Source organism: Lepidochelys kempii, chromosome 22 (assembly GCF_965140285.1).
Source record: "Lepidochelys kempii isolate rLepKem1 chromosome 22, rLepKem1.hap1, whole genome shotgun sequence".
Lineage (NCBI taxonomy): Eukaryota > Metazoa > Chordata > Testudines > Cheloniidae > Lepidochelys > Lepidochelys kempii.
In genome coordinates, this window is record NC_136401.1 from 22,228,046 (window position 1) to 22,252,399 (window position 24,354).

The following is a 24,354-nucleotide window of genomic DNA, read 5'->3' on the forward strand; positions in this document are numbered from 1 at the left end:
TTAGAAGCAAGGGCATAACCATCTGGTAACCTTCCGTCTCACATTTTCTTCTTTCCCCCTCCACCCTATAACATTTCTGACTCAAAACCAACTTGGAGCAATGCGGAAGGACAGACAGAGGGAGTGGGAAAAGCCTTGCTCCATCAATTCCCTCCTGATAGGCTAATTTTGGCAATAGCTCTGCCTGTGAGTCACTCTCCAGTGGTAGATGCAGAGAAGATTATGCAAGTGATGTTGATGCTGACAGATGGGTGTCAAATTACAATCCAAATCATAATTCCTGCTTGACGACTCCCGTTGTGGGTTTTAAATAGCACTCCCACTGTCCAGCGGTCAGTGCTAAGGTAGAGCACCAAAGAGCAGGGGCTGCTCAGCTCAGGCAGAGTGGGGAGAGCTGCAGAGCATCTGAGACTCTGGACAAACCACATGGGTTCTGGCACCCTTCGGGCACTCGGTGATTGAAGGGCACGTGCTGCGTTCCAGGCATCCCTTGGATCTGGGAAACTGACTCTTTCCACAGTCTGAAGGACACCTCGCAGCTGGGCAGACATGGTGAGTCACCAACATGGTAGAACAGCTTTCTTTCACTTCCCAGGGCCCTCTGGCAGATCCCACCATCCTTCCCATAGGGATGGGAGAAGCTCACCTCCCTATTCACTGCCATTTCACTGCTCTCCTGCCGGAATTTCAGACTCAGTCAGATAGAGAGCAGCTCTGTGTTTGAACGAGGTAGATTTATTATCCCTGGGTGTGAAAGAAAAAACCAGGGCACTCCCGTTCCCCCTTTCAAATGACCTGTTCTTCCGTGGCTCTGAATATCCAACAGCAGTTCTGAGCCCGGGAGTGTAACCCATCCTCTGCCCCCTTTCTTCTTCTGGGCTTTGCTTTATTGCTTGCTAAATATATCATGAGATGCTACTGCCCAGAGCCCGTAGCTCCCCAACTTCTGCATGGCTTCCCCTCCTGCCTCTCCACCCTAGGAACTGCACAAATACATCGCTGGAATTAGCTTCCCCTCAAAAGTTTGCTTGCTGGGGTCCAGGGCTCTTCCTGAGGTCAAAATACATGTGTTCTTAGAAGGGTCATTCCCTAAGAGAGTCGCCAGCCTCCCCCAAGCTTCTCAGCCAATGCCCCTGAAACTGGCCTGCCCCAAAGGGAAGGCGCTGTGGAACGTGGGTGCAACGTGCACTAACACTATGGCTGTGTGCACGAGGGTTTTCAGAAAATCTGCCCCCGTGTCTCTCCCCCAACGGCAGCTGCAGTGCGAGCAGGGGCAGTGCACAGGGGTGTCGCCCAATGCAGGCGGAGAACACACTGGCACTGTGAGCAGCAGGATATTTCCCCAAAAGATCGTAGTGCAGACAAGGCTCAGGACAGGAGAATGACCACTGATTTCAATGGGAACAAAGCCCCCAGTCTGCACCCCTTACTCACCCTGAAGAGTACACACGCCTGTTGAAGTTACTAGGATTGAAGGGGGCAGAATGTGACAGTAACTCAGGCTTCTGCAAGGGACGTCCCATTTCCATGTCCCAGAGATCTGACAGCCATTTTTGGAAGGTTCTATCAACTTTCCTTTGCAAAGTCTACACAGAGCACAGCTCACACTAGCTAGCAGGCTGCTCTGATAGAAGGAGTGGGAAACATTTTCATGCAGATGATGTAGGCTGTGACGAAGTGCACCCTACTATAATTACCCATTTAATAGTGCCCCTCACAGAGAGAGCCCTCTATAGACTCTGACGAATCAGCCCAACCACCTCACAGTGAGAGAGGGAGGTAAAGAAATACCATCCCCCATTTTATAGCTGGGAGAGCTAGACAAAAAGGGGCAGCGTGATTTGCCAAAGGTCAGTGAGTTCGTACAACCCAGGAGTTCCTCACTCCCAGTCCAGAGTGCATACCATTTACTCACTAATTAATGAGTCCTTACGAGTCAAAGCAGCATGGGAAGAATTCCTTCCTCTCTTTCTTAAAAGTAAAAAACAGTAAATGTAACAGTTCAGCAGGCAGCTCTGCACCATCACCCCCGTGTTGTCTGTGCCACACAGCCAGAGGAATCAGTAAAGTCAGAATGACCCCTGTAACTGATCCCTGACACAAGCAGGGTGCAGCAAACCTAGGGCTTGGATGAATCCACCCAAATGTCCTGGATTCAAATGCTTATCTCGGAGTCAAACACTTGTTGGTTTGCGTTTGTCAGGACACGGTTTGGGGCACCAGAGCATCAGAAGCTGCATTAATGTTCTGTCAGAGAAGACAGCAAGGTCATTTTAATTAGCCATAGCAGCTCCCAGTTTTCCAAGAAAACTGTGTTTGCTTTACATAAACAAGCTGGCACAGTTCCTGCCATGCTTTGAATTTAACCAATGCAGCTATAATTACAATGGGCTGTGTTTGATGTCAGTTAGAGGGATACTGCACACACACTGACTGGCTGCCTCCAGAGACCAGACTGAAAGCAGAGACTTTCTTTTGATATGAGGAGATTGCATAGACCCAAGGAAAGGCTAAGACCAAGTATAGCTCAGACATTATCCACTCTGCTCAAGAAGGATTTGACATGCACAGGACGTCATTCAACTGGCCACTTGTGTCTCTAAATACTAGTCTAGTCTCTAGGCAAGTTTTCATTCCAGCATTATAGAATCCTAGAAGATTAGGGTTGGAAGATACATAAGGAGGTCATCTAGTCCAACCCCCTGCTCAAAGCAGGACCAACACCAACTAAATCATCCCAGCCAGGCCTTTGTCAAGCTGGGCCTTAAAAACCTCTAAGGATGGACATTCCACCACCTCCCTAGGTAACCCATTCCAGTGCTTCACCAACCTCCTAGTGAAATAGTTTTTCCTAATATCCAACCTAAACCACCCCCACTGCAACTTGAGACCATTGCTCCTTATTCTGTCATCTGCCACCACTGAGAACAGCCGAACTCCATCCTCTTTGGAACCCTCCTTCAGGTAGTTGAAAGGTGCTATCAAATCCCCCTTCACTCTTCTCTTCTGCAGACTGAAAACCCCAGTTCCCTCAGCCTCTCCTTGTAAGTTGTGTGCCCCAGCCCCGTAATCATTTCTGTTGCCCGCTGCTGGACTCTCTCCAATATTTCCACATCCCTTCTCTAGTGGGGGGACCAAAACTGGACACAATACTCCAAGTGTGGCCTCACCAGTGCTCAATAGAGGGGAATAATCACTTCCCTCGATTTGCTGGCAATGCTCCTACTAATGCAGCCCAATATGCTGTTGGCCTTCTTGGCAACAAGGGCACACTGCTGACTCAGATCCAGCTTCTCGTCCACAATAATCTCCAGGTCCTTTTTTGCAGAACTGCTGATTAGCCAGTCGGTCCCCAGCCTATAAAGGTGCATGGAATTTTTCCTTTTTAAGTGCAGGACTCTGCACTTGTCCTTGTTGAACTTCATCAGATTTCTTTTGGCCCAATCTTCCAATTTATCTAGGTCACTCTGGACCCTATCCCTACCCTCCAGCGTATCTACCTCTCCCCCCAGCTTAGTGTCATCTGCAAACTTGCTGAAGGTGCAATTCATCTCATCATCCAGATCATTAAATCTGGGCTGAATTGTCTGCAATGAAACACGTAACAAAGACCAACCTGAGGCAGCCACAGAGGGACAGAGAGTTCAGTTGGTCCAAAAGGCCTTTGAAAGTCCAAACAGAGCCCTGAGCAGGGCTCCAACAAGCAGGAAGCTCTGTAGAAGAAGGAGAAGGACAGGAACTCAGCAGAGTCCCCTGCCAGCACCCCGGGGCCAGTGTGGGAATTTGGCCCTAAGTATTTATGTAGAGTGGGCAGCTGCCCATGATTATTGCAGAGGGGGAATCTCCTCAGTGACCTAGGCTGAACCTAGCCTTCTACTTCCCCACCCTTGGCATGGTGGCATGAGCCCTCTTAGTTATAGAAGAGGCTCGGTCTGTGAGGTAGGGCTGGAATTCAGAGGCCGCTGGAGGGGTGCTGACACAAGAGGTCAGAGCCAGGGAGGACTGGTCATGTGTTTGTTCAAAGCCCTCATGATCACCGGAGGCTGCAGGTGGTATTTCATGGGTGAGCAGGCTGGGCTGTTGCAAGGCAATCTGGCATTTATACAGACACCACACACAGAAGATAGCAGCTTCCTGGAAGAAATCAAGTCAGGGATGGGCAGAGGAAAAGGCAGAAAGCTAAACTGACCCCCTAGCCCCAAAGATACACCCCTCCTTCTCCCCCTTACACTCTCACTGCCCCACACACCCACTCCCCAGACAGATTTACTTTTTCACACCAGACTCCTGGATCTCCTTATTGGCAAGCAGCTGGTATGTTGTACATTACCCAACCACCTGCTGCCCTGCCATGACTCACTGCTGAACATGGGCTTCAAGGACAAAGATCCTGACTAATCTGCCCCAGGGAGGAAAAACTCAGACCATAAACATCTCTCCCTGCCCCACTAAACTCCAGGGACAAGTTTGTTAGGATTTAACCCATTGCACGGGCTATGGTAGAGAAGTGGAAGAGACAGTGGGTATTACGAAGCACTGCCAGACAGCCCAGAGAGCTCAGTAAATAGTGAGTTATGGACACCGTGCTCACGAATTTCCAAAGGGTTTCCAATAATAATAAAAGCTTGCATTTCCACAGCAGCCTGGAGGGTTGAGCAGAGGGCAAGGGATCAGCAGATCCTGGATTCGAATCCTGACCCTGGCCCTGACTTCAGGTTGCAATGCAGGTGAGGGAAGGCCTGTCTCAGGTCTCACTCCCTACCCTGTACAGTGGCCCGCAAAACCAAGAGCCAGCCCTGAGCAGCACTAGGACGGCAGCACTGAGTTCCAGGCAGACAGCACAGAGAAGGAGAAGACAAGAGACCCCAATCCAAACGCCCTTGCCACAGAAGAGAATGGGGGCTTGTGCTGGGGAACCCAGGTACTGTGCACTGCAGGCCAGTGGGCATGTTTGGACCCTGCTAGAACACACGGAGAAGCACTCTGCCCCCATGGCACTGCTGATCACCCGCTCTCTGCGCTGCCCCGTGTGGTTTTATCCCAGACACCCACAACATCTGCGGCTTTTCTTAGCGCCCCACTCCTGGAGTCCGGTGACAACACGAGAATCGCAGCTTTCATTTAAAACAAAAAGTCAGCCTCTAGCCCTGGCGGCTGTGGAGAAAATGCTGACAAGGTGAATGCGTCCCAGCGGCTCAGCAAGCAGGAGGCAAAGAGACAATACCACCACCATTTACTGTGGGTTAGAGCCCATGATTCTGGGGGCCTGACTCGTGATTTTTAAATGCTCGGGGTGAGCAACCCTGCAAATGATTAATAACAGCAAACAGCTGAGAAGTCTGACATCACACAACCCCCTCCCCCACTCAACAAGCAGCTCCCATCCCTGCTCCCAGGCTCCGGAATCTCACTCCCTGTTGAATCTGTCTCCTTTGTGGGCCATTTTGTCTTAGCATTTAACCCCCCTGTTCCCTGCTCATCCTGGGCACAGTCCCTGCACAGAGTCCTGACGCTTACCTGCCATTGCAGCGTCCAGCAGTGACACTGGATGGAATGGTCTCGCGCAGGGCTGGAAGGGACATTAAAGTGACATGGAAATGGGCTGATTTCCATAGGCCAGGAGTTCACTGTGAAAGCAGCCAGGGTCAGAGGGCAGCTCTTGGCAGCACAGTGAAGGCATCCATGCAAATATATAGCGGCCACATGAAAGTCCAGCCACGCTGCCCTGACTCTCTCTGTTTAGCATGAATACATCGACCAGAGAGAAGCTTGGCTGCTCCTAAGGCAAAGCCTGGGTGATGTGTTTATCAGGACTTCTCCTTCTGTAATCAGGTGTGGAGAGAAGGAGGGGGCTTAGTGTCTTATTTATCACTTTCTCCTGAGACTGGCTGCTGCAAAGGGGTTTTTTTACACGTCTCCTAGCAGCTGCAATAGCTGTCCCTGCTCTTCTTTATACTGTTTGTCCCTGTAGGCTGGGGGTGGCTTCCCCGCCCCGCTCTGCAGGGACCACACAGACATGCACAGCACGATGGAAAAAGGCAAAAGACATGGGAACAGCCTCAGGGTGTGGGGCAGCCCAAGCCATCAAATTGGACCTGGGCGGCAATGCAAGACAGATATACTGGAAAAGCCACCTGCCTCTTGCTGCTGTGCAGCCTGCTTTATTCCTGAGCTGGGGGAATGGGGGATGTGCCTCTCTCCAGAGTTCATCCCCTGCCTAGATATTCGTTAGGCTATTCCCACAGTGCACCAGCCTGCACGGAATGGCAGGGTCAGCAAAGTTCTTTCCAGGGGCAGAATCGCCCACACACCAATGCCCGAGTCTCCTGGAAAGGGCCTCCGTCTGCTACCAACCAGTGCTTCCTGCACGCCCGTGGACACTATCAAAAGATGCCCCCAGAAGTGCCAGTTAGGGGGTCTCAGGAAACTCTCAGGCAGGCAAGAGAGGCCACTTCCGGCCAACCGAGAGAGCCCCTGAACAAATCTTGACTCCAACACCCAGGCACTAGGAGCGCTTTCAAATCTGCAACTCAATCTAGTTCTCAATTTTTCATCCCTATTTTTAACATGGATTGAATTCAAAACCCTGAGGTGTTTGAAATCTGGTTCTCAGTCAGCTGGCTGAGGCCCAGCTGTAGTTAATCCCTAGCCTAGAGCTTCACATCCCCTTGAATCAGACCCCGGGCAGCCCCTCTGCTCGGTCTGTGCCCAGACTTTCAGTTCTGCACAACTTCTCAATGCAGTTCAGTGACGCTGAGGTGATGCAATCTGTTCCTTGGCACTGCCAACTCAGAGACTCTACCTGGATTTTAGTAACAAGTTCCCCAGACAATTGTAGCCTTCGTTCTTTTGGAAAATTACATGCGGAGTTTCAATGGGGTTATTTTTTTCTTTGTTGTTAGTTTGTTTTCAATTAACTGTGGAAAAAATTGCACAGGTGGAGAAGCATCCTCAGACATAGAGCCACAGAAACGTGGGGCTGGAAAGGGCCTCAACAGCTCGCCCAGTCCAGCCCTGCCCTGAGACAGGACCAAATAAACCCAGACCCTCCCTGACAGGCGTTTGTCTGACCTGTTCTTAAAACCCTCTGGTGACAGGGATTGGACAACCTGCCTTGGAGCCTGTTCCAGAGCTTAGCTACCCTGAGAGTTAGAAAGGTTTTCCGAATATCTCACTGTACTGCAGATTAATCCCATTACTTCTTATCCTGCCTTCAGTGAACATGGAAAACAATTGATCACCATCCTCTTTATAACAGCCTTTAACATAGTTCAAGACTCTTCTCAGGTCCCCCCCTCAGTCTTCTTTTCGTATGACTAAACATTCAGTTTTTTCAACTTTTTCCTCATATGTGAGATTTTCTAAACCCTTTATCATTTTTGTTGTTCTCCTCTGGACTCTTTCACAGTTGTCCATATCTTTCCTTAAGTGTGGTGCCCAGCTGAGGCCTCATCAATGCCAAGTAGCGTGAGACAATTACTTCCCGTGTCTTACATACGATACTCCTGTTAATACACTCCAGAATGATATTAGCCTTTTTTACAACTGCATCATGTTGTTGACTTATTCAAATTTGTCAACAGCTAGAACCCCCAGTTCCTTTTCAGCAGTACGACCACCTAGCCAGTTTTTCCCCATTTTGTAGTTGTCTTCTGATTTTGCCTTTCCTTTTTCAAGTGAAGTGTTTTTCACTTGTCTTTATCAAATTTCAACTTGTTGATGTCACACAGATTCTCCCATTTGTCAAGGCCATTTTGGAATTCTAATCCTGTCCTCCAATGTGCTTGCAACCCCTCCCAGCTGGGTGTCATCCACAAATTTTATAAGCACAGTCTCCACTCCATTGTCCAAGTCACTAATGAAAATACTGAATAGTGTCAGCCCCAGGACTGATCCCTGTGGGACCCCACTACATGCAGTCTCCCAGTTTGACAGCAAACCATTGAGAACTACTCTTTGAATATGGTTCTTCAACCAGTTTTGCACCCACCTTATACTAATTGCATCTAGACCCCATTTCCCTAGTTTGCTTGTGAGGCTGTCATATGGGACTGACTAAGCCTCATTAAAGTCAAGGGGAAATGATCACATACTTCACTTGAAGCAGGTGAGTAGCCTAATCAGCGGATCTATTCCCCTGCGTATGTCCTTAGTGACCTGGGAGGTCTTGTGTCCACTCGCCATGCTGGGACACAAAGAACAATGCAACGCAGCCCATGTCATTGCAGCCAAAGGATTGCTGCTCTGTCACCTTAAAGATGAAATGGGAACATGCAGGCATTTCCCCCCATCTGGCATATCCTAGTTCATCTCATCTCCAGGGTATTTCTCAGGTGCCTGTCTCCTCAGTACCTAAGGCCTGAATATGGTGGAATAGTATCAAGGTCCAGAACAAAACGGTCAGGAATCTCTCCTTGCGACGCCTGGGAGCTGCAGGGGCACGGCACCTGGGACAGCCAAGCCATAAAGTCTTTGAGGAGACAAGCATGTGATGACAACACAGACTTCTCAGGGATATTTGGTTACATAAGCAAAAGCAGAACTGGGGCCTTAGCCTTTAACATAAAGCACCAGGGTCATTCCATGGGGAGACCATGGCCAGATCCAGTGGAAAGACTCCCCTGACTTCCATGGGCTTTAGATCAGTTAGGATCAAGGTCTTTGGTATCCAAGCAAGCAGCCCTGCACTATGCACACAGACTCCCGTCCCAGGAACCCTCCTTTCCCAGCACCCGTTGTACTTTTAATGCACGTATTCAGTTCACTGACTGCTGTTCCCTTCCATTCGCAGGACACAAATTCTGAGTGGCCCCTGAACAGGAGAGGTAATGGCCTTAGGATCTCAGGCGTGGTTGTAAGTGTTGCTAACTGTGCTGGGCTGTGCTCCAAAACCACGTGCCCATGAGCCACTCTCTGTCTTGCAGGTCCTCCTCTGCCATGCAAACCCCTGACTGGGGCACAAAATTTCAAGCGATTTGGCATCCCGCTCATTGCCACCATCCTGAGCCTGGCCACCATCGTTGTAATTGCCTTCCTAAGTAAGGTCCCTTCTTTCCTGTCCCACTTGCATGCTGGGGGCTTGCACAGCAGCCATACTGCCCTCTTGCTCTACACTCCTCCAGGTGCCCTAGCAAGCTTGGCGAGAGCACGCCTGACAAGGTGCCATAGTGATAGCTCCTGAGGCGACAGTCTTTCCCCTGCGGAAAGGGGACTTCGCGCCTGCGGAGGCCAGTGTGATTTGGGGAGAAACAGGGTGAGATGCAGACTTCAGATCCAGATCCCAGCCCCATCCCAAAGCCTGGGGCTGTTGGGATCCAGGGTTTGGGGGGAGGGACGACTCTAGCTTCAGGGATCTCATCCTAATGCCGCCTTTAGGCCAGGTTGTGTCTGACTCCAGTGTTCACGCAGAAGTTGGGGGGTAAACTGCAAGCAGCCTTTGCCCTCCTGTGGGGGGTGTATTGAGGATTGTTGGAATTTTGCAAGCTATTGCTTTAAGAGTGGGAGGGTTCCCTGGTGCTGCTTGCGGGCCCTGGGGCTCTGTAGTGATGCCTGCAAGTGGAGTCAGTCTGCCAGGCTAGAAACAGACTGCTCAAAACACAGTGGGGTGTCTCATCGCCCTAGAGAGGAGCCTGTTTTCTCCTTCTCTGTTTTCGAGCTCTTGTGTTTTTGTTCTCAGTGCTAAGAAATAAAATTGTGTTACGTTGAAAGCGCCCAGTGAGAGATTTCATCCCTGTGTGCGTATGCCGTGAACACAACTCTGTGCAGAAGGCAGGCACAACTGGGCCCCAGGGCACAGTTCACTCCCTGCTACTGCCCCCAGGGCAATGGGAATGCTACAGGGCTATACTTGCCCCCACTGCACTGGCCAGCTGAGTCAGCTTGGATGGGTAGGGGCACCTCTATGGGCTGGTGCAGAGACATGCACTGTGCATCTAAAACACACACCCCCTCCTGGTATCCACCTGGCCCCTAGAGCTCTTGGGTGTGTGCCCAGCATCCCTACATAGCTTGAAATGGCTCAGCACATGGCTTAACCCGGACCTGAGTCTGCATTGGGAGAGCATACATGGAAAGCTTCCCCCCATCAGAGGCCTGCAGACTGGGTGCTGCCAAACCCCTTGATCTCAGGAGAAGCCATTTGCAACAAAGATTTAAACCCACCCCCCAAAGTTCCCTGGCAGACATGAGCCAAACATCACAGACCAAGTTGGACTCTGTCCTTTTCCCCTCTAGTCAAGGCAGTTCTGGAACACTACTACTTCCTCTGCAGTAAGACATTCAAGTTCATCCCCATGCAGCAGCAGTGTGACGGGCAGGAAGACTGCTCCTGGGGCGAGGACGAGGAGAGCTGTGTGCAGCAGGTCCCAGAAGGCCCACCCATGGAAGGTGAGTTGTGGGTTTTATGCCAGCACTACCATGCTGTGCAGGGGGCATGAGCAGGTCTGGGGGCTGAAAGCAGCATTCAGAGCCTTTTGCTACATGTAGAAATCACTGGAACCAGGGGCCAATGGCTGTAACGAGGATTAGCATGCACAAGATACTGCAAATATGCCAAACTGCAGCCACCTGGAGGGGAGCCTGCAATGCAGCTGACTCTGTGTGTTTCTCCCTAGTCCGCATTTCCAAAGACAGATCCACTTTGCAGGTGCTAAACAAAGAGACCGGAGCCTGGTTCTGGGCATGTCATGATAACTTTCATATGACCCTGGCAAAAGCAGCCTGCAAGCAAATGGGCTATAGCAGGTACCTGCCTTCCATCTCACTCCCCCTGCACTCTGGCTTTCTGGTCATCCCTTTTCCCCCTTCTCTCTCTCATTGGTATGGAGCTTGCTACCCCTTTAAAAAAAACATTTCGGGGGGGGGAGAGATACTTGAAATAACTATTAATGCTTATTAGCATGCAGAGCTCTGGACCAGTGTCCACAGAGCAGGGACAGCCTAGGTGTCCCCTTCACTGCCCCTCTAGGCGTGAGAGGGAGCCTCGCCTCTGTGGCCCATCCAGTCCTTTCTCTCTGCGGAGGCTGTGCTCGGCTTTGGGGATGCAGGCACATAGACAAACTCCAAGCAGCCCTGCCCTCCCTATCTGGCTGTGGCACTAGGCCTCAGTTTTCCCTCTTCTCCAGGATCTGACTCTATAAAGTCTCAGGCCACCCAGAGCAATCACCCTCAGGTCTCTCCTGCTGGGCTTCCATTTATCATCTTAAACAGAACAGAAACACACCTAGCCTCATGCCCTTGTAGCTGGCTCTCCGAGGCCCTTCCAGGGGTTACGCAGTCACCCTCAGATCAGGGCTTCTCTGCATCTCCCTAGTCAGGCTGGCCACTAGTCTTGCTCCTGAGGTCCTCCCCCTGCACAGGGAGGACCCCCCACCTCACCTCTTAGCCATTGCCCTTCTACCCAGCTCTGCAGCCAACCCAGCACCTTCCCACTTCCCCTTTCTCTGAGTGAGTACCAGGCTCTGCCTTTTATAGCCTGCCTTGCTCACATGATCAGTCACATGATCTCAGGGGGCTATTCCCTCCCCCAGTATTCCCAGCCTTAAAGGATTGAGGGCACAAAACAGCTGGGCTAGCCTGTGTTACAAGCGCTCTGCACAGTCATTTCACGCAGGGCCCCAAGTTGCCGTCCAGGGGTTCTGAATGTTGCTGACCACCAACCAGAGCCAGGTCTGAAAGAGCAAGCTGGCTGTGAAAGGTGCTGTCTCCCCTCTCTAGCCTGCACCAGCGCTTTTCAGCGAACACTCCTGAGCCGGTACTGCACAACTAAGTAAGGCCAGATTTTCTAAGGAGCCTGGCATCCAAAAATCATGAGATTGGCTAAAAAGCATGAGTTTTTTTTAAAAAATAATACAGTGGGGTGGGTTTTTGTTTTTTCCTCCTTCTGGTGTTGGAGCCTTTAAGGTTCAAGTTTTCAAATGTTTCTCCATGATCATGGCGGCTAGAAACTTCTTTAAAAAATAAAAATGAGGATTCTCACCTAATCCCTGACTCAAGGAGCTGGGGCTTAAGCAAAATACCAACTAGGATGAGAGCTGGCATCAGATTATGGGCACCTAACTCCCTTAGGCTCCTTTGAAAATCCTAGCCTGATTGTTTTCACATTGCATCTTCCCCAGACACAGAATCCTTTCCACTAAACCAGCCGCTGATGCATGTTACTAGCAGGTGAGCAAGTAAAGTGCCATCAATCACTACACCCTCCAGAAAGAAAAGGAGTACTTGTTGCACCTTAGAGACTAACCAATTTATTTGAGCATGAGCTTTCGTGAGCTACAGCATCCGATGAACATCTGTTTGCATTTGGATGAAGCATCCGATGAAGTGAGCTGTAGCTCACGAAAGCTCACGAAAGCTCATGCTCAAATAAATTGGTTAGTCTCTAAGGTGCCACAAATACTCCTTTTCTTTTTGCGAATACAGACTAACACGGCTGTTACTCTGAAACCTCTACACCCTCCAGGAATCCCACTGGTCATGAAACATGAGAACACTCTCAATTCCTGACACGAATGGAAATGAAAGTAAAAGATAAAGCACACACACACACCCCAGACTCCCATGGGCTCCTTTCTGGGGTGCCTTTGCTGCAGGGACCAGCAAGAAGGGCATCCATGTGCAATGCTTATTTTAACAAGAAAGGCTCCCCTTTGTTCCTCAGCCAAACTGGCTCCACCAGCTGGAACAGCCTCCGTCCTGCAGCGAGGGAGCTGGCTCTGGCAGTGTGACAGGTCACTGAGCTGCCGTGGGCCTGCTGAGCTTGCACTTTGCAAGTGACACTCCAGGATTCTGTGGTTGTTTGGGGCGAGCAGCAGGATTGGGGTCTCCCTTCGCTGTGGCCATTCGGGTTGTTTTTCTCTTTCCATTCCTGTTTTTCTCTGCCTCATTCTTGTTTCTTTCTCTCCTTCACCCTCTGCTTTTCACTGGTCCTTTCTCCTGTGGTTCATGCTGTAAATCCAGAGCGAGTGCCCTGAAGCAAGGCCAGACGTGCTCTGGCACGGTACAGAGATGGACCTGCCCTTCCCCGACCCCAAGATGATCCGAGCTGAGAGGGGTCCATTGTACGGTGCACGCTGCATGGCCATAGCTTTCTCCCCGGGTGTTGTCCTTCCTGGGCGGCTGGCCCAGACTCAGTCCCACTGCCCGCAAGGGACCACATTCTCCTTGCAGGGACCCCTTGTGGGCTCAGTCTGTGAGCTCCTGTCTTCTCACAGACCCACTGGGCCAGGATCCCCAGCTTTGCCCAACTGAGTGGCACTTTGCCAGGAGCCACAATGCCGTATGAAATGAGGCAGATTGCCGTGGCCACCCCAAACTTTAACAGGGAAATGTCATGTCCCACTATGCAATGCTCCATCACCGGCCCGGCAGCAGGGAGGTCCCAGCGTCTCGGCCACTCACAGCTTGGACAGAGGCAGGCACAGGCCGGCTGCCGCTGGCTGTGCTCCTGGGATGGGCCCGCTCTGATAAAACACTGTCTGTATTTTCCAGCATCCCAGCATTCAGAGCTGTGGACATTGCAGACACGCAGGGCCTGCCCCTCAGGGAGGTCACATTGAACAATGGGGTCCTCCAAGGGCAAGACTCCGGCAGGTGAGTGGAAAAGCAACCGGTAGATGAGCTGTGGAATGGATTAACTTGGCCACGTCAGTGCCTCTCATGGAGAAGGGCTGCTGAGATCAGCAGGGGTCGCTCCTGGGCTGATTCTCCTGTGGCTGAGAACAGAGCAGCAATGGTTCTTAGCCTTAGCGCTTACGTAGCATTTCCTTGCTCATCGCACGTTATCGGCAGTATTACTGATCTGCTCCTCAGCTTGGGCGGCAGCTCTGTGTCACTCTGCCCATGTTACAGTTGAGAAACTGAGGCACATGATTTGTCTAAGGCCACAGAGGGTATCAGCGTCAGAAATGAAGCCCAGGATGCATTCCTGGCACCCAGCCCTCTGCTCAGACCACCCTTTATCCATGAGGTTTATAGGGGTTTGTTAGCCAATGCCCCTGTGATTCAACACAACTGGCTGGCACACACATTGCTGACGGTTCCCATGACAGCCCCCAAATGTCCAGACTGACCAGCTTCCCACCAGCCACAAGCCTGTGCTCTGTTAGTGATGCTGACCTATAAGCAGGCCCCAGCGTGCTAGTGAAATCCCTTGGGGCCAGGGACAGAGATGTTCCTTTGCTGGGAACAAGGTTTAATCGTGACCAGCTCCCACAGCGATGGGTCAGTAACTCAGGGCCTCACAGCTATGTGTGGACACCACTCTGCTGGGGAGTCGCTGAACCTGGGTGGGCTCAGAACCACACAGCCCCACACACCGTTCCAATGGGACAGGATTTCTGTGCCCTGAGCAGGACCTTTCTGCCAGCCAATGCCCTGTGAGGTGCTTCTGGCAGCTGGCGCTGGGTGCCATTGACACACCCTGGTCGGGGCATCGCTAGGAACACAGCTACACCTTGCCAAACCAGGGAACGTACAAGCCGCTTGCTTTGGACGTCTGGTGAGGAAGCCTCTGACCCCCAGCCTCTCCTCCCCTCCCCAGGGCAGGGCCACAGCCAGGCAGGGATTAGTGCACAGGAGGACCCTGCTCAGCTCTGCAGCAGCCTCACTCTGTGCAGTGAATGCCCCAGGGCCTGGGCCTGAGCCAGCTGCTGACCCGCAAGCTGTCAGCCCAGCCGCTGCAGAGTGTATCGTCTCTGTGGTGGTCACGGCGGAGTTTGTAGCAAGGTGCAAAGGCTGCTGCTGCTTCAGTCCACAGGGACTTTATGAACATGGCTCGGCTCAGGGACTCGGCCTGTCAGGAGCCCAGAACAGTCAGCAGAGCCATGCCACACCTCTGAGCAAGCCCCCGGGCTTGAGGAGGCTCCTCACATGCGCAAGATGGGCAGGATTCACCCATTTGGCGGGGGGTTCAGTCCACAGGCCGAAGAGCTGATTTTAAGGGGACAGTCTACAAACCAATGCAATGTGCGACCCCTATGGCCCCTGGGCAGAGACGGGCTGTGAGAGACACAGCAGGTAACGTGCCATTTTCCTCTTCCAGGCAGTGCCTCTCTGGGACCGTCGTTTCACTCGCATGTGCCAGTAAGTGTGATTCTGTTATCAATGTAGACGCACTTATGGCTTAACCCCTGCTTACACTGGGTTAGCTAGGGTAGGTGAATTGTCTGATTAATTATGCTAAGCCAATTAAGGTTTACAGTTTGAAAGGGAAGGGGATAAATAAACTGATTTAAGCAAGTGTGGCAAAATTCTAAAGAAAGTTACAGAGTCTGTGATATACGTGCAAGCCCTGCAGTGTCAATGGGAGGCAATACATACACAAAACACACATGTACACATATGTTCTTTACCAGCTCTTTGGCTCATAGACATACAGTCTGCACAGACATTCTGGAACATGTATTTTCCCTCCAAAAGGCATGTTCTCGGGTGGTGCGGGGGAGTCACTCTCCCGTGTGCTGAGCTAAGATGTTGACTTGTTATCTCTTATCCTTGGATGCAGCCTGCGGAGAAAGTGTGAGGTCTCCACGTGTGGTTGGTGGGGGCCAGGCCAGGATCGACGCCTGGCCATGGCAGGTTAGCTTACAGCACAAAACCCAGCACCTCTGTGGGGGCAGCATCATTGACCCGAGGTGGATTCTCACAGCAGCACATTGCTTCAAGTGAGTCCCCGAGTGCAATCCGCTGGGAATTGTGGGTGGGGGACTCACATTAACCATGGACACAAGACGAGATGACAAACGATAGATTAAGTGTATAAATACTGGAGGAGTCAGGGCTGCTTTCAGGAGCTGAGGGCTAGAGCTGCTTGGAAATGGCATTTTACATTCCGTGAAATGTTTTAATGAAAATGAAAAAAAAAATCATATTCATTTTTAAAAAGTGTGAATTTGGGAGCGGCGGTTATTGAAAAATTGAATAAACCAAATGTTTTTTGGTTTTCGGTTGTCAAAAAAATGGGGGAAAAAATCAGTTTGGGATTTGTTTGTGAAAGCCACCAAAATGTCCACAAAACGAGAAATTTTCTTACAAAAACCTTCCAGTTAGTCAAAAAGCCATTTCAGATCAACAAGGTCTGCTGAGTGCAGGTAACGCCAGCTGCAGTCAGTGGGAGAGGGAGGAGCTCAGCAGCTCAGCCAGCAAAGGTGACTGCCTGGCTATATACATGCTATGGTCTGATTTGCCCCGCTCTCTGTGCTGTCATTTACACCACTGCAGAGCAAGTGTAAAGTACGTGTGAAATGCTAACCAATCTTTAACTCCTGCCAGTAACTGGAATTCCCCCTTCTTTAAGCAATTTCTTTTAATATTTCAAAGTTAAACTCTGGTTAGGTGCTTCTCTCTTTCCGGGTTCTCTTTGCTTCTTGTTTCAGAGTAACAGCCGCGTTAGTCTGTATTCTGTTAAAAAGAAAAGGAGGACTTGTGGCACCTTAGAGACTAACCAATTTATTTGAACATAAGCTTTCGTGAGCTACAGCTCACTTCATCGGATGCATACTGTGGAAACTGCAGAAGACATTATATACACAGAGACCATGAAACTATACCTCCTCCCACCCCACTCTCCTGCTGGTAATAGCTTATCTAAAGTGATCACTCTCCTTACAATGTGTATGATAATCAAGTTGGGCCATTTCCAGCACAAATCCAGGTTTTCTCACCCCCCACCTCCCCCAACACACACAAACTCACTCTCCTGCTGGCAATAGCTCATCCAAACTGACCACTCTCCTTACAATGTGTATGATAATCAAGGTGGGCCATTTCCAGCATAGTTTAACCAGAACATCGGGGGAGGGGGGGTGTAGGAAAAAACAAGGGGAAATAGGCTACCTTGCATAATGACTTAGCCACTCCCAGTCTCTATTTAAGCCTAAATTAATAGTATCCAATTTGCAAATGAATTCCAATTCAGCAGTTTCTCGCTGGAGTCTGGATTTGAAGTTTTTTTGTTTTAAGATAGCGACCTTCATGTCTGTGATTGCGTGACCAGAGAGATTAAAGTGTTCTCCAACTGGTTTATGAATGTTATAATTTTTAACATCTGATTTGTGTCCATTTATTCTTTTACATAGAGAGACTGTCCAATGTACATGGCAGAGGGGCATTGCTGGCACATGATGGCATATATCACATTGGTGGATGTGCAGGTGAACGAGCCTCTGATAGTGTGGCTGATGTTATTAGGCCCTGTGATGGTGTCCCCTGAATAGATATGTGGGCACAGTTGGCAACGGGCTTTGTTGCAAGGATAAGTTCCTGGGTTAGTGGTTCTGTTGTGTGGTATGTGGTTGTTGGTGAGTATTTGCTTCAGGTTGGGGGGCTGTCTGTAGGCAAGGACTGGCCTGTCTCCCAAGATTTGTGAGAGTGTTGGGTCATCCTTCAGGATAGGTTGTAGATCCTTAATAATGCGTTGGAGGGGTTTTAGTTGGGGGCTGAAGGTGACGGCTAGTGGCGTTCTGTTATTTTCTTTGTTAGGCCTGTCCTGTAGTAGGTGACTTCTGGGAACTCTTCTGGCTCTATCAATCTGTTTCTTCACTTCCGCAGGTGGGTATTGTAGTTGTAAGAATGCTTGATAGAGATCTTGTAGGTGTTTGTCTCTGTCTGAGGGGTTGGAGCAAATGCGGTTGTATCGCAGAGCTTGGCTATAGACGATGGATCGTGTGGTGTGGTCAGGGTGAAAGCTGGAGGCATGTAGGTAGGAATAGCGGTCAGTAGGTTTCCGGTATAGGGTGGTGTTTATGTGACCATTGTTTATTAGCACTGTAGTGTCCAGGAAGTGGATCTCTTGTGTGGACTGGACCAGGCTGAGGTTGATGGTGGGATGGAAAGAAAATAACAAACAAAGAAAATAACAGAACGCCACTAGCCATCACCTTCATCCCCCAACTAAAACCCCTCCAATGCATTATTAAGGATCTACAACCTATCCTGAAGGATGACCCAACACTCTCACAAATCTTGGGAGACAGGCCAGTCCTTGCCTACAGACAGCCCCCCAACCTGAAGCAAATACTTACCAACAACCACATACCACACAACAGAACCACTAACCCAGGAACCTATCCTTGCAATAAAGCCCGTTGCCAACTGTGCCCACATATCTATTCAGGGGACACCATCACAGGGCCTAATAACATCAGCCACACTGTCAGAGGCTCGTTCACCTGCACATCCACCAATGTGATCTATGCCATCATGTGCCAGCAATGCCCCTCTGCCATGTACATTGGTCAAATTGGACAGTCTCTACGTAAAAGAATCAATGGACACAAATCAGATGTCAAGAATTATAACATTCATAAACCAGTCGGAGAACACTTCAATCTCTCTGGTCACGCAATTACAGACATGAAGGTCGCTATCTTAAAACAAACAAACTTCAAATCCAGACTCTAGCGAGAAACTGCTGAATTGGAATTCATTTGCAAATTGGATACTATTAATTTAGGCTTAAATAGAGACTGGGAGTGGCTAAGTCATTATGCAAGGTAGCCTATTTCACCTTGTTTTTTCCTACCTCCCCCCCCCCAGACGTTCTGGTTAAACTTGGATTTATGCTGGAAATGGCCCACCTTGATTATCATACACATTGTAAGGAGAGTGGTCAGTTTGGATGAGTTATTGCCAGCAGGAGAGTGAGTTTGTGTGTGTTGGGGGGGAGGGGTGAGAAAACCTGGATTTGTGCTGGAAATGGCCCACCTTGATTATCATACACATTGTAAAGAGAGTGGTCACTTTGGATGGGCTATTACCAGCAGGAGAGTGAGTTTGGGGGGGGGGGGGGCGGAGGGTGAGAAAACCTGGATTTGTGCTGGAAATGGCCCAACTTGGTTATCATACACATTGTAAGGAGAGTGATCACTTTAGATAAGCTATTACCAGCAGGAGAGTGGGGTGGGAGGAGGTATTGTTTCATGGTCTCTGTGTATATAATGTCTTCTGCAGTTTCCACAGTATGCATCCGATGAAGTGAGCTGTAGCTCACGAAAGCTTATGCTCAGATAAATTGGTTAGTCTCTAAGGTGCACAATTACTCCTTTTCTTTTTGCTTCTTCTGCCTTACAAGTCATGTCATGTCTGAAGTACAACAATAGTTTAGAAAGAAAACATATAAAATTCCTTATAGTTTCTCTAATCTTAGTGGACCTAGTCTGCATATTCTTTGATTATGTCTAATGCCTTTCATTTCACATTCTTCAAGGCTTACGGTAATACATAAGCCATTATTTTGAAGGAACAAGACAGATTATCCGTATAGATTTCAGAGGAACAGCCGTGTTAGTCTGTATTCGCAAAAAGAAAAGGAGTACTTGTGGCACCTTAGAGACTAACCAATTTATTTGAGAAAAGGAGTACTTGTGGCACCTTAGAGACTAACCAATTTATTTGAGCATGAGCTTTCGTGAGCTACAGCTCACTTCATCAGATGTTTACCGTGGAAACTGCAGCAGACTTTATATACACACAGAAATCATGAAACAATACCTCCTCCCACCCCACTGTCCTGCTGGTAATAGCTTATCTAAAGTGATCAACAGGTGGGCCATTTCCAGCACAAATCCAGGTTTTCTCACCCTCCACCCCCCCACACAAATTCACTCTCCTGCTGGTGCTAGCCCATCCAAAGTGACAACTCTTTACATAATCAAGTCGGGCTATTTCCTGCATAGATCAAGGTTTTCTCACATCCCCCCCACCCCCATACACACACAAACTCACTCTCCTGCTGGTAATAGCTCATCTAAACTGACCATTCTCCAGGTTTAAATCCAAGTTAAACCAGAACATCTGGGGGGGGGGGTAGGAAAAAACAAGAGGACACAGGCTACCTTGCATAATGACTTAGCCACTCCCAGTCTCTATTTAAGCCTAAATTAATAGTATCCAATTTGCAAATGAATTCCAATTCAGCAGTTTCTCGCTGGAGTCTGGATTTGAAGTTTTTTTGTTTTAAGATAGCGACCTTCATGTCTGTGATTGCGTGACCAGAGAGATTGAAGTGTTCTCCGACTGGTTTATGAATGTTATAATTCTTGACATCTGATTTGTGTCCATTTATTCTTTTACGTAGAGACTGTCCAGTTTGACCAATGTACATGGCAGAGGGGCATTGCTACCCCCCCCCCCCCCAGATGTTCTGGTTTAACTTGGATTTAAACCTGGAGAATGGTCAGTTTAGATGAGCTATTACCAGCAGGAGAGTGAGTTTGTGTGTGTATGGGGGTGGGGGGGATGTGAGAAAACCTTGATCTATGCAGGAAATAGCCCGACTTGATTATGTAAAGAGTTGTCACTTTGGATGGGCTAGCACCAGCAGGAGAGTGAATTTGTGTGGGGGGGTGGAGGGTGAGAAAACCTGGATTTGTGCTGGAAATGGCCCACCTGTTGATCACTTTAGATAAGCTATTACCAGCAGGACAGTGGGGTGGGAGGAGGTATTGTTTCATGATTTCTGTGTGTATATAAAGTCTGCTGCAGTTTCCACGGTAAACATCTGATGAAGTGAGCTGTAGCTCACGAAAGCTCATGCTCAAATAAATTGGTTAGTCTCTAAGGTGCCACAAGTACTCCTTTTCTTTTTGCGAATACAGACTAACATGGCTGTTCCTCTGAAACCTATCCGTATAGAGAGTAACAGTGCCTTTGAGCCATAAAGCAAACAAATGTACAGCTTCAGAGTTCAGATTAAAGCTAGTTTGTTTGGATTTCTTGAAGCATCCAGAAGTTTGACCTCTGGAACATTTTGTATTCTGGGTCTCGCAGCAAGTTATTCCTTAAACAGTTTACTTGATTCCCCTCTTCTTCCTTCCCATCCATCCCCAAAGTCTGGCACTTAATCCCCTGTAGCCAGACAGTGAGGTGGGAATTCTAGCCACATGCAGATCATGAAAGGTTCCTGCCTAAACAATCATTTGAAGAGTTTCTTAAGCAGGGGAACTTGCATTCTTGAGGAATGCGGATTTCAACCTCAGTTTATCTGAGACTCTTTAGTCATGTCTCATTGTTTGAGTTGTGCATGTTGCTCTTCCAATTGTCCTTAGTTCCTTTAGGAGGGAGCTAACATTGGGAATAAGTGAAGATTACTAAAATCCTGGCTGTAGGCAGTGTAGTTGTAGCCATGTGGGTCCCAGGATATTAGAGAGACAAGGTGAGTGATCAAATATCTTTTATTGGACCAACTTCTGTTGGTGAGAGACAAGTTTTGAGCTACACGGAACAATTCTGCATGTTGTGAAGGGTGATTCATTGCATCCTGACTAAGGGGCAGAGAGGGAGCTATAGTTCTTATTACCAATATATATTCAAGGCATATTTGACATCTATACATCTCACATGAGCGCCTATCATTATGGAGAAGTCATGGAAGGAAAAAAGCCAATAACCATTGGCTGTATTTGTGCATAGGAACAACCTGGCCCTTCAGAACTGGCGAGTGAAAGCAGGATCCGAAATCCTCTCCAACTTCAACACTATCCCTGTGGAAAAGATCTTCATCATTGACAGTAATCATATGTTTCCCAAAGATAATGACATTGCCCTGGTAAAACTAACGTCTCCCTTAAGCATTTCAGGTGAGCGAGAGCCTACTCTCTAAAATCACTTTCAGAAACTTCTTTGAAATAAGCCCCCCACATAAATGCCTTGGCATCCATTGCCTATGGATTTGTCTAAACGTGCTATAGGGCCAGATCCTCAGCTTTGGCAAAGTGGGGAGTGCATGATATGGGTCAGGCGCAAGTCAAAGGCTGTGAGGACACGTGAAGGAGATTGATAGGTCCATCCGGGACTGCATGAAACACCAGTGTGCAAACGGTGCCGTTCGTAAATCAACGTGTGTGACGTAGTGGCCTGCAATGGCTGTGCCTGGCTCAGTCCATGAGTGCGCCTGACTGGACAGACAAATGTATGAGTGTGAATGTGCCTGACTGGCCAGAACTCAACAGAACACGCTCACTTCTGCCTTGGTGCACACTGCTTTTGGCCTGTCAAGCAGCTGTGTAAAACCCACTGTGATAATTCCGGCACGAGTTTAAGATGATCCATCTCTAGTGCCTGGGCAGTCAGGCAAATTTCTCCACAAGCCTAGAATTGAGACCCTCTCTCCTGATTCTATCTGTTCATATTCTCTCCCTTCCAGACACAGTTAAGCCAATCTGTCTGCCTTTTTTTGATGAGGAATTGCCCTCACACGCCCCACTGTGGGTGACAGGCTGGGGCTACACAGAGCAGAATGGTGAGTTCAGTACGTTAGCTCTCTATCACACAGGGCTGAAAACTGCTCTCTTTAACCCTGGCTCTCAGAGAGGCAGGGTGGAAGGGAGGAAGCTCTCATTTGTGTATCATTTATCAAGGTACATTGTCCAAGTCTCTGCAGCAGGCCCAGATCAAACTGATTGACAGCAACACCTGCAATGCTGTCGATGCCTACCAGGGGGACATCTCTGATAGGATGATATGTGCAGGCCTCACGGAAGGTGGTGTCGATACCTGCCAGGTAAGGACCTTTCTCACCTTCGAAAATGTGTTCTTCTCGCTGCACAGGTGGAAGTTCAGGGGTAAATCCTGCATGCTCGTTCCTCCAGCCCCTCTGAAGAGGAGCAGCATGGAGCCCTGAATAACATCCCTCTAATTCCAGGAGCGTTCGGGGCCCTTGCTAGCGTCAGGGACTGGACCACAGGCACTGGGTGTTGTGGGGGCAGAAGGGAGTCTGGGCCAAGACTTTGAATGAGTCTGATTTTCAGAAAGCATTGAGCACCTGCCCCTGAAAATCAGGCCCCTCTCCGGTGTTTCAAGTTTGCCCCCACAGCTCACTGGTCACTTCTGACGCTCTGGGTCCAGGGCCCTTGGCCATTATGGTAAAGTCACACTACACTACATATGGGCTTGAGCCAGTTATGAACTTTATAACTCGAGCCGAGCTCTGCTTCCTCCATAGCCACTGATATCGGGAGAGGAGCAGGGGATAGGGAACAGCAGGGTTCCCTGTAACACCTGCTTGTGTGTGTCCCTCCCAGGGAGACAGCGGCGGCCCCTTGATGTACAATCCAGGGCACTGGCAGGTGGTGGGGATCGTCAGCTGGGGACATGGCTGTGGCAGACCAAGCACTCCCGGCGTCTACACCAAAGTGCAGGGCTATCTCAACTGGATCTACACCGTCCAGAGGGTCAGCATCCTTGTCTCTGAAACCAGCCACTGATGATGAGTGGATTCCTCCCTGCTGGGCTGGCAAAGGACAGCTTGTGCCACCCCTATTCTGTGAGTGCCAGAGGCCAGTTCAGCTCTTGTGACTTGCCCTACACTGTTATTGCAACAGCACAGAATGGCCAGGCCCCAAACATTCGCCAGCCATGCCCACCAGAATGCTCCCTGCCTCAGGGCCTGGTGGGGTTCACATACCGCACCATGGCTGGGACAGAGGTAGCAATGGTCCATGAAGAATCTGGCTTACACAGCCGCAGAACTACAGTGATGGGAAGTGGCTAGGGCTTCTTGGTGTTTAGTTCCCCAGAAAAAAAATATACATTGCTCCTGGGTGCTGAGCTAATCAAAAATCCAAAGCGTTTGCTGCTCCTAGGCTTCCTCAATACGACAAGTGCCACTCAGCAGGAGATCTGGCTTCAAGCTCTGACCCCTCAGCAGTAGGCTCTGAGACAGGGGTGGGAAAACTACGGCCCGCGGGCCCCTTCCAGCCCATCAGACATTTTTATCCGGTCCTCGAGCTCCCGCCGAGGAGCAGGGTCGGGGGCTTCCCTGCTCCGCCCGCCCGGGACTCCCCGGGCCCCAACTCCCGCTTCCCTTCATGAGCACCATCTTCCGGCACGCGGAGCGCCACGCTGCGCAGACGCGACTTCACTGCGCTGTTTCTGGGATCAGAAACACCCCCCCCCCCGCACACACACGCACAGCAGCACACCCAGTCCCCTCCTGGTCTCCTACGGCCCCACCCTCGAGAGCCTCGAAACTGCCCAGGGACTGCACCTGTCCCAGCTAGGGTGCCTCCGCCCTGCGGTGCCTGGTACGGCCACCGTGCTGTCGTTGCCAGCAGGGCCCCTAGGAGTCCCCTGTAGAGCCCCCTCCTCCCCCCCCCTCAGAACATTCCTTATAGAGCCCCCCCCAGAGAGTCCCTCTCCCCCACTGCGCATTCATGGCCCCCCATACAATTTCCATACCCAGATGCGGCTCTCAGGCCAGAAAGCTTGGACCCGCCCTCCCCACACACACTCTGAGAGGGGCACGTAGTGCTAGCTGATCGAGAGGGCCATGACATTGCTAGTTGAACACGTGACAGCAGCTGAATGGAGCCGAGGTGCATTTCTGCTCTTCCCGGCAGAGGAGACTTTAGCTAGCCA

General features: G+C 49.9%; 1 protein-coding gene across 16 annotated transcripts in view; it reads left to right on the top strand.

Moving 5' to 3' along the window:
* The first annotated feature begins 323 nt into the window (after positions 1–323).
* TMPRSS4 (transmembrane serine protease 4) overlaps positions 324–24,354 on the top strand; it is a 36,171-nt gene continuing 12,140 nt past the window's right edge. For 5 of the 16 annotated variants that reach the window (XM_073320535.2, XM_073320537.2, XM_073320534.2 and 2 more), the window contains exons 1-13: positions 324–552; positions 4,640–5,293; positions 8,792–8,825; positions 8,925–9,038; positions 10,234–10,386; positions 10,614–10,743; positions 13,489–13,590; positions 15,041–15,081; positions 15,503–15,662; positions 21,409–21,575; positions 22,142–22,237; positions 22,356–22,498; positions 23,019–23,260. In XM_073320535.2, the coding sequence (XP_073176636.1) occupies positions 5,285–5,293; positions 8,792–8,825; positions 8,925–9,038; positions 10,234–10,386; positions 10,614–10,743; positions 13,489–13,590; positions 15,041–15,081; positions 15,503–15,662; positions 21,409–21,575; positions 22,142–22,237; positions 22,356–22,498; positions 23,019–23,201 (1,332 nt within the window). In that variant the 5' untranslated portion in view covers positions 324–552; positions 4,640–5,284 and the 3' untranslated portion in view covers positions 23,202–23,260. Of the gene's footprint in view, positions 553–4,639; positions 5,294–8,791; positions 9,254–10,233; positions 10,387–10,613; positions 10,744–12,957; positions 13,059–13,488; positions 13,591–15,040; positions 15,082–15,502; positions 15,663–21,408; positions 21,576–22,141; positions 22,238–22,355; positions 22,499–23,018; positions 23,261–24,354 lie in introns of those variants that run through there. The other 11 variants (XM_078849901.1, XM_078849900.1, XM_078849899.1 and 8 more) reach the window with 11 other exon arrangements.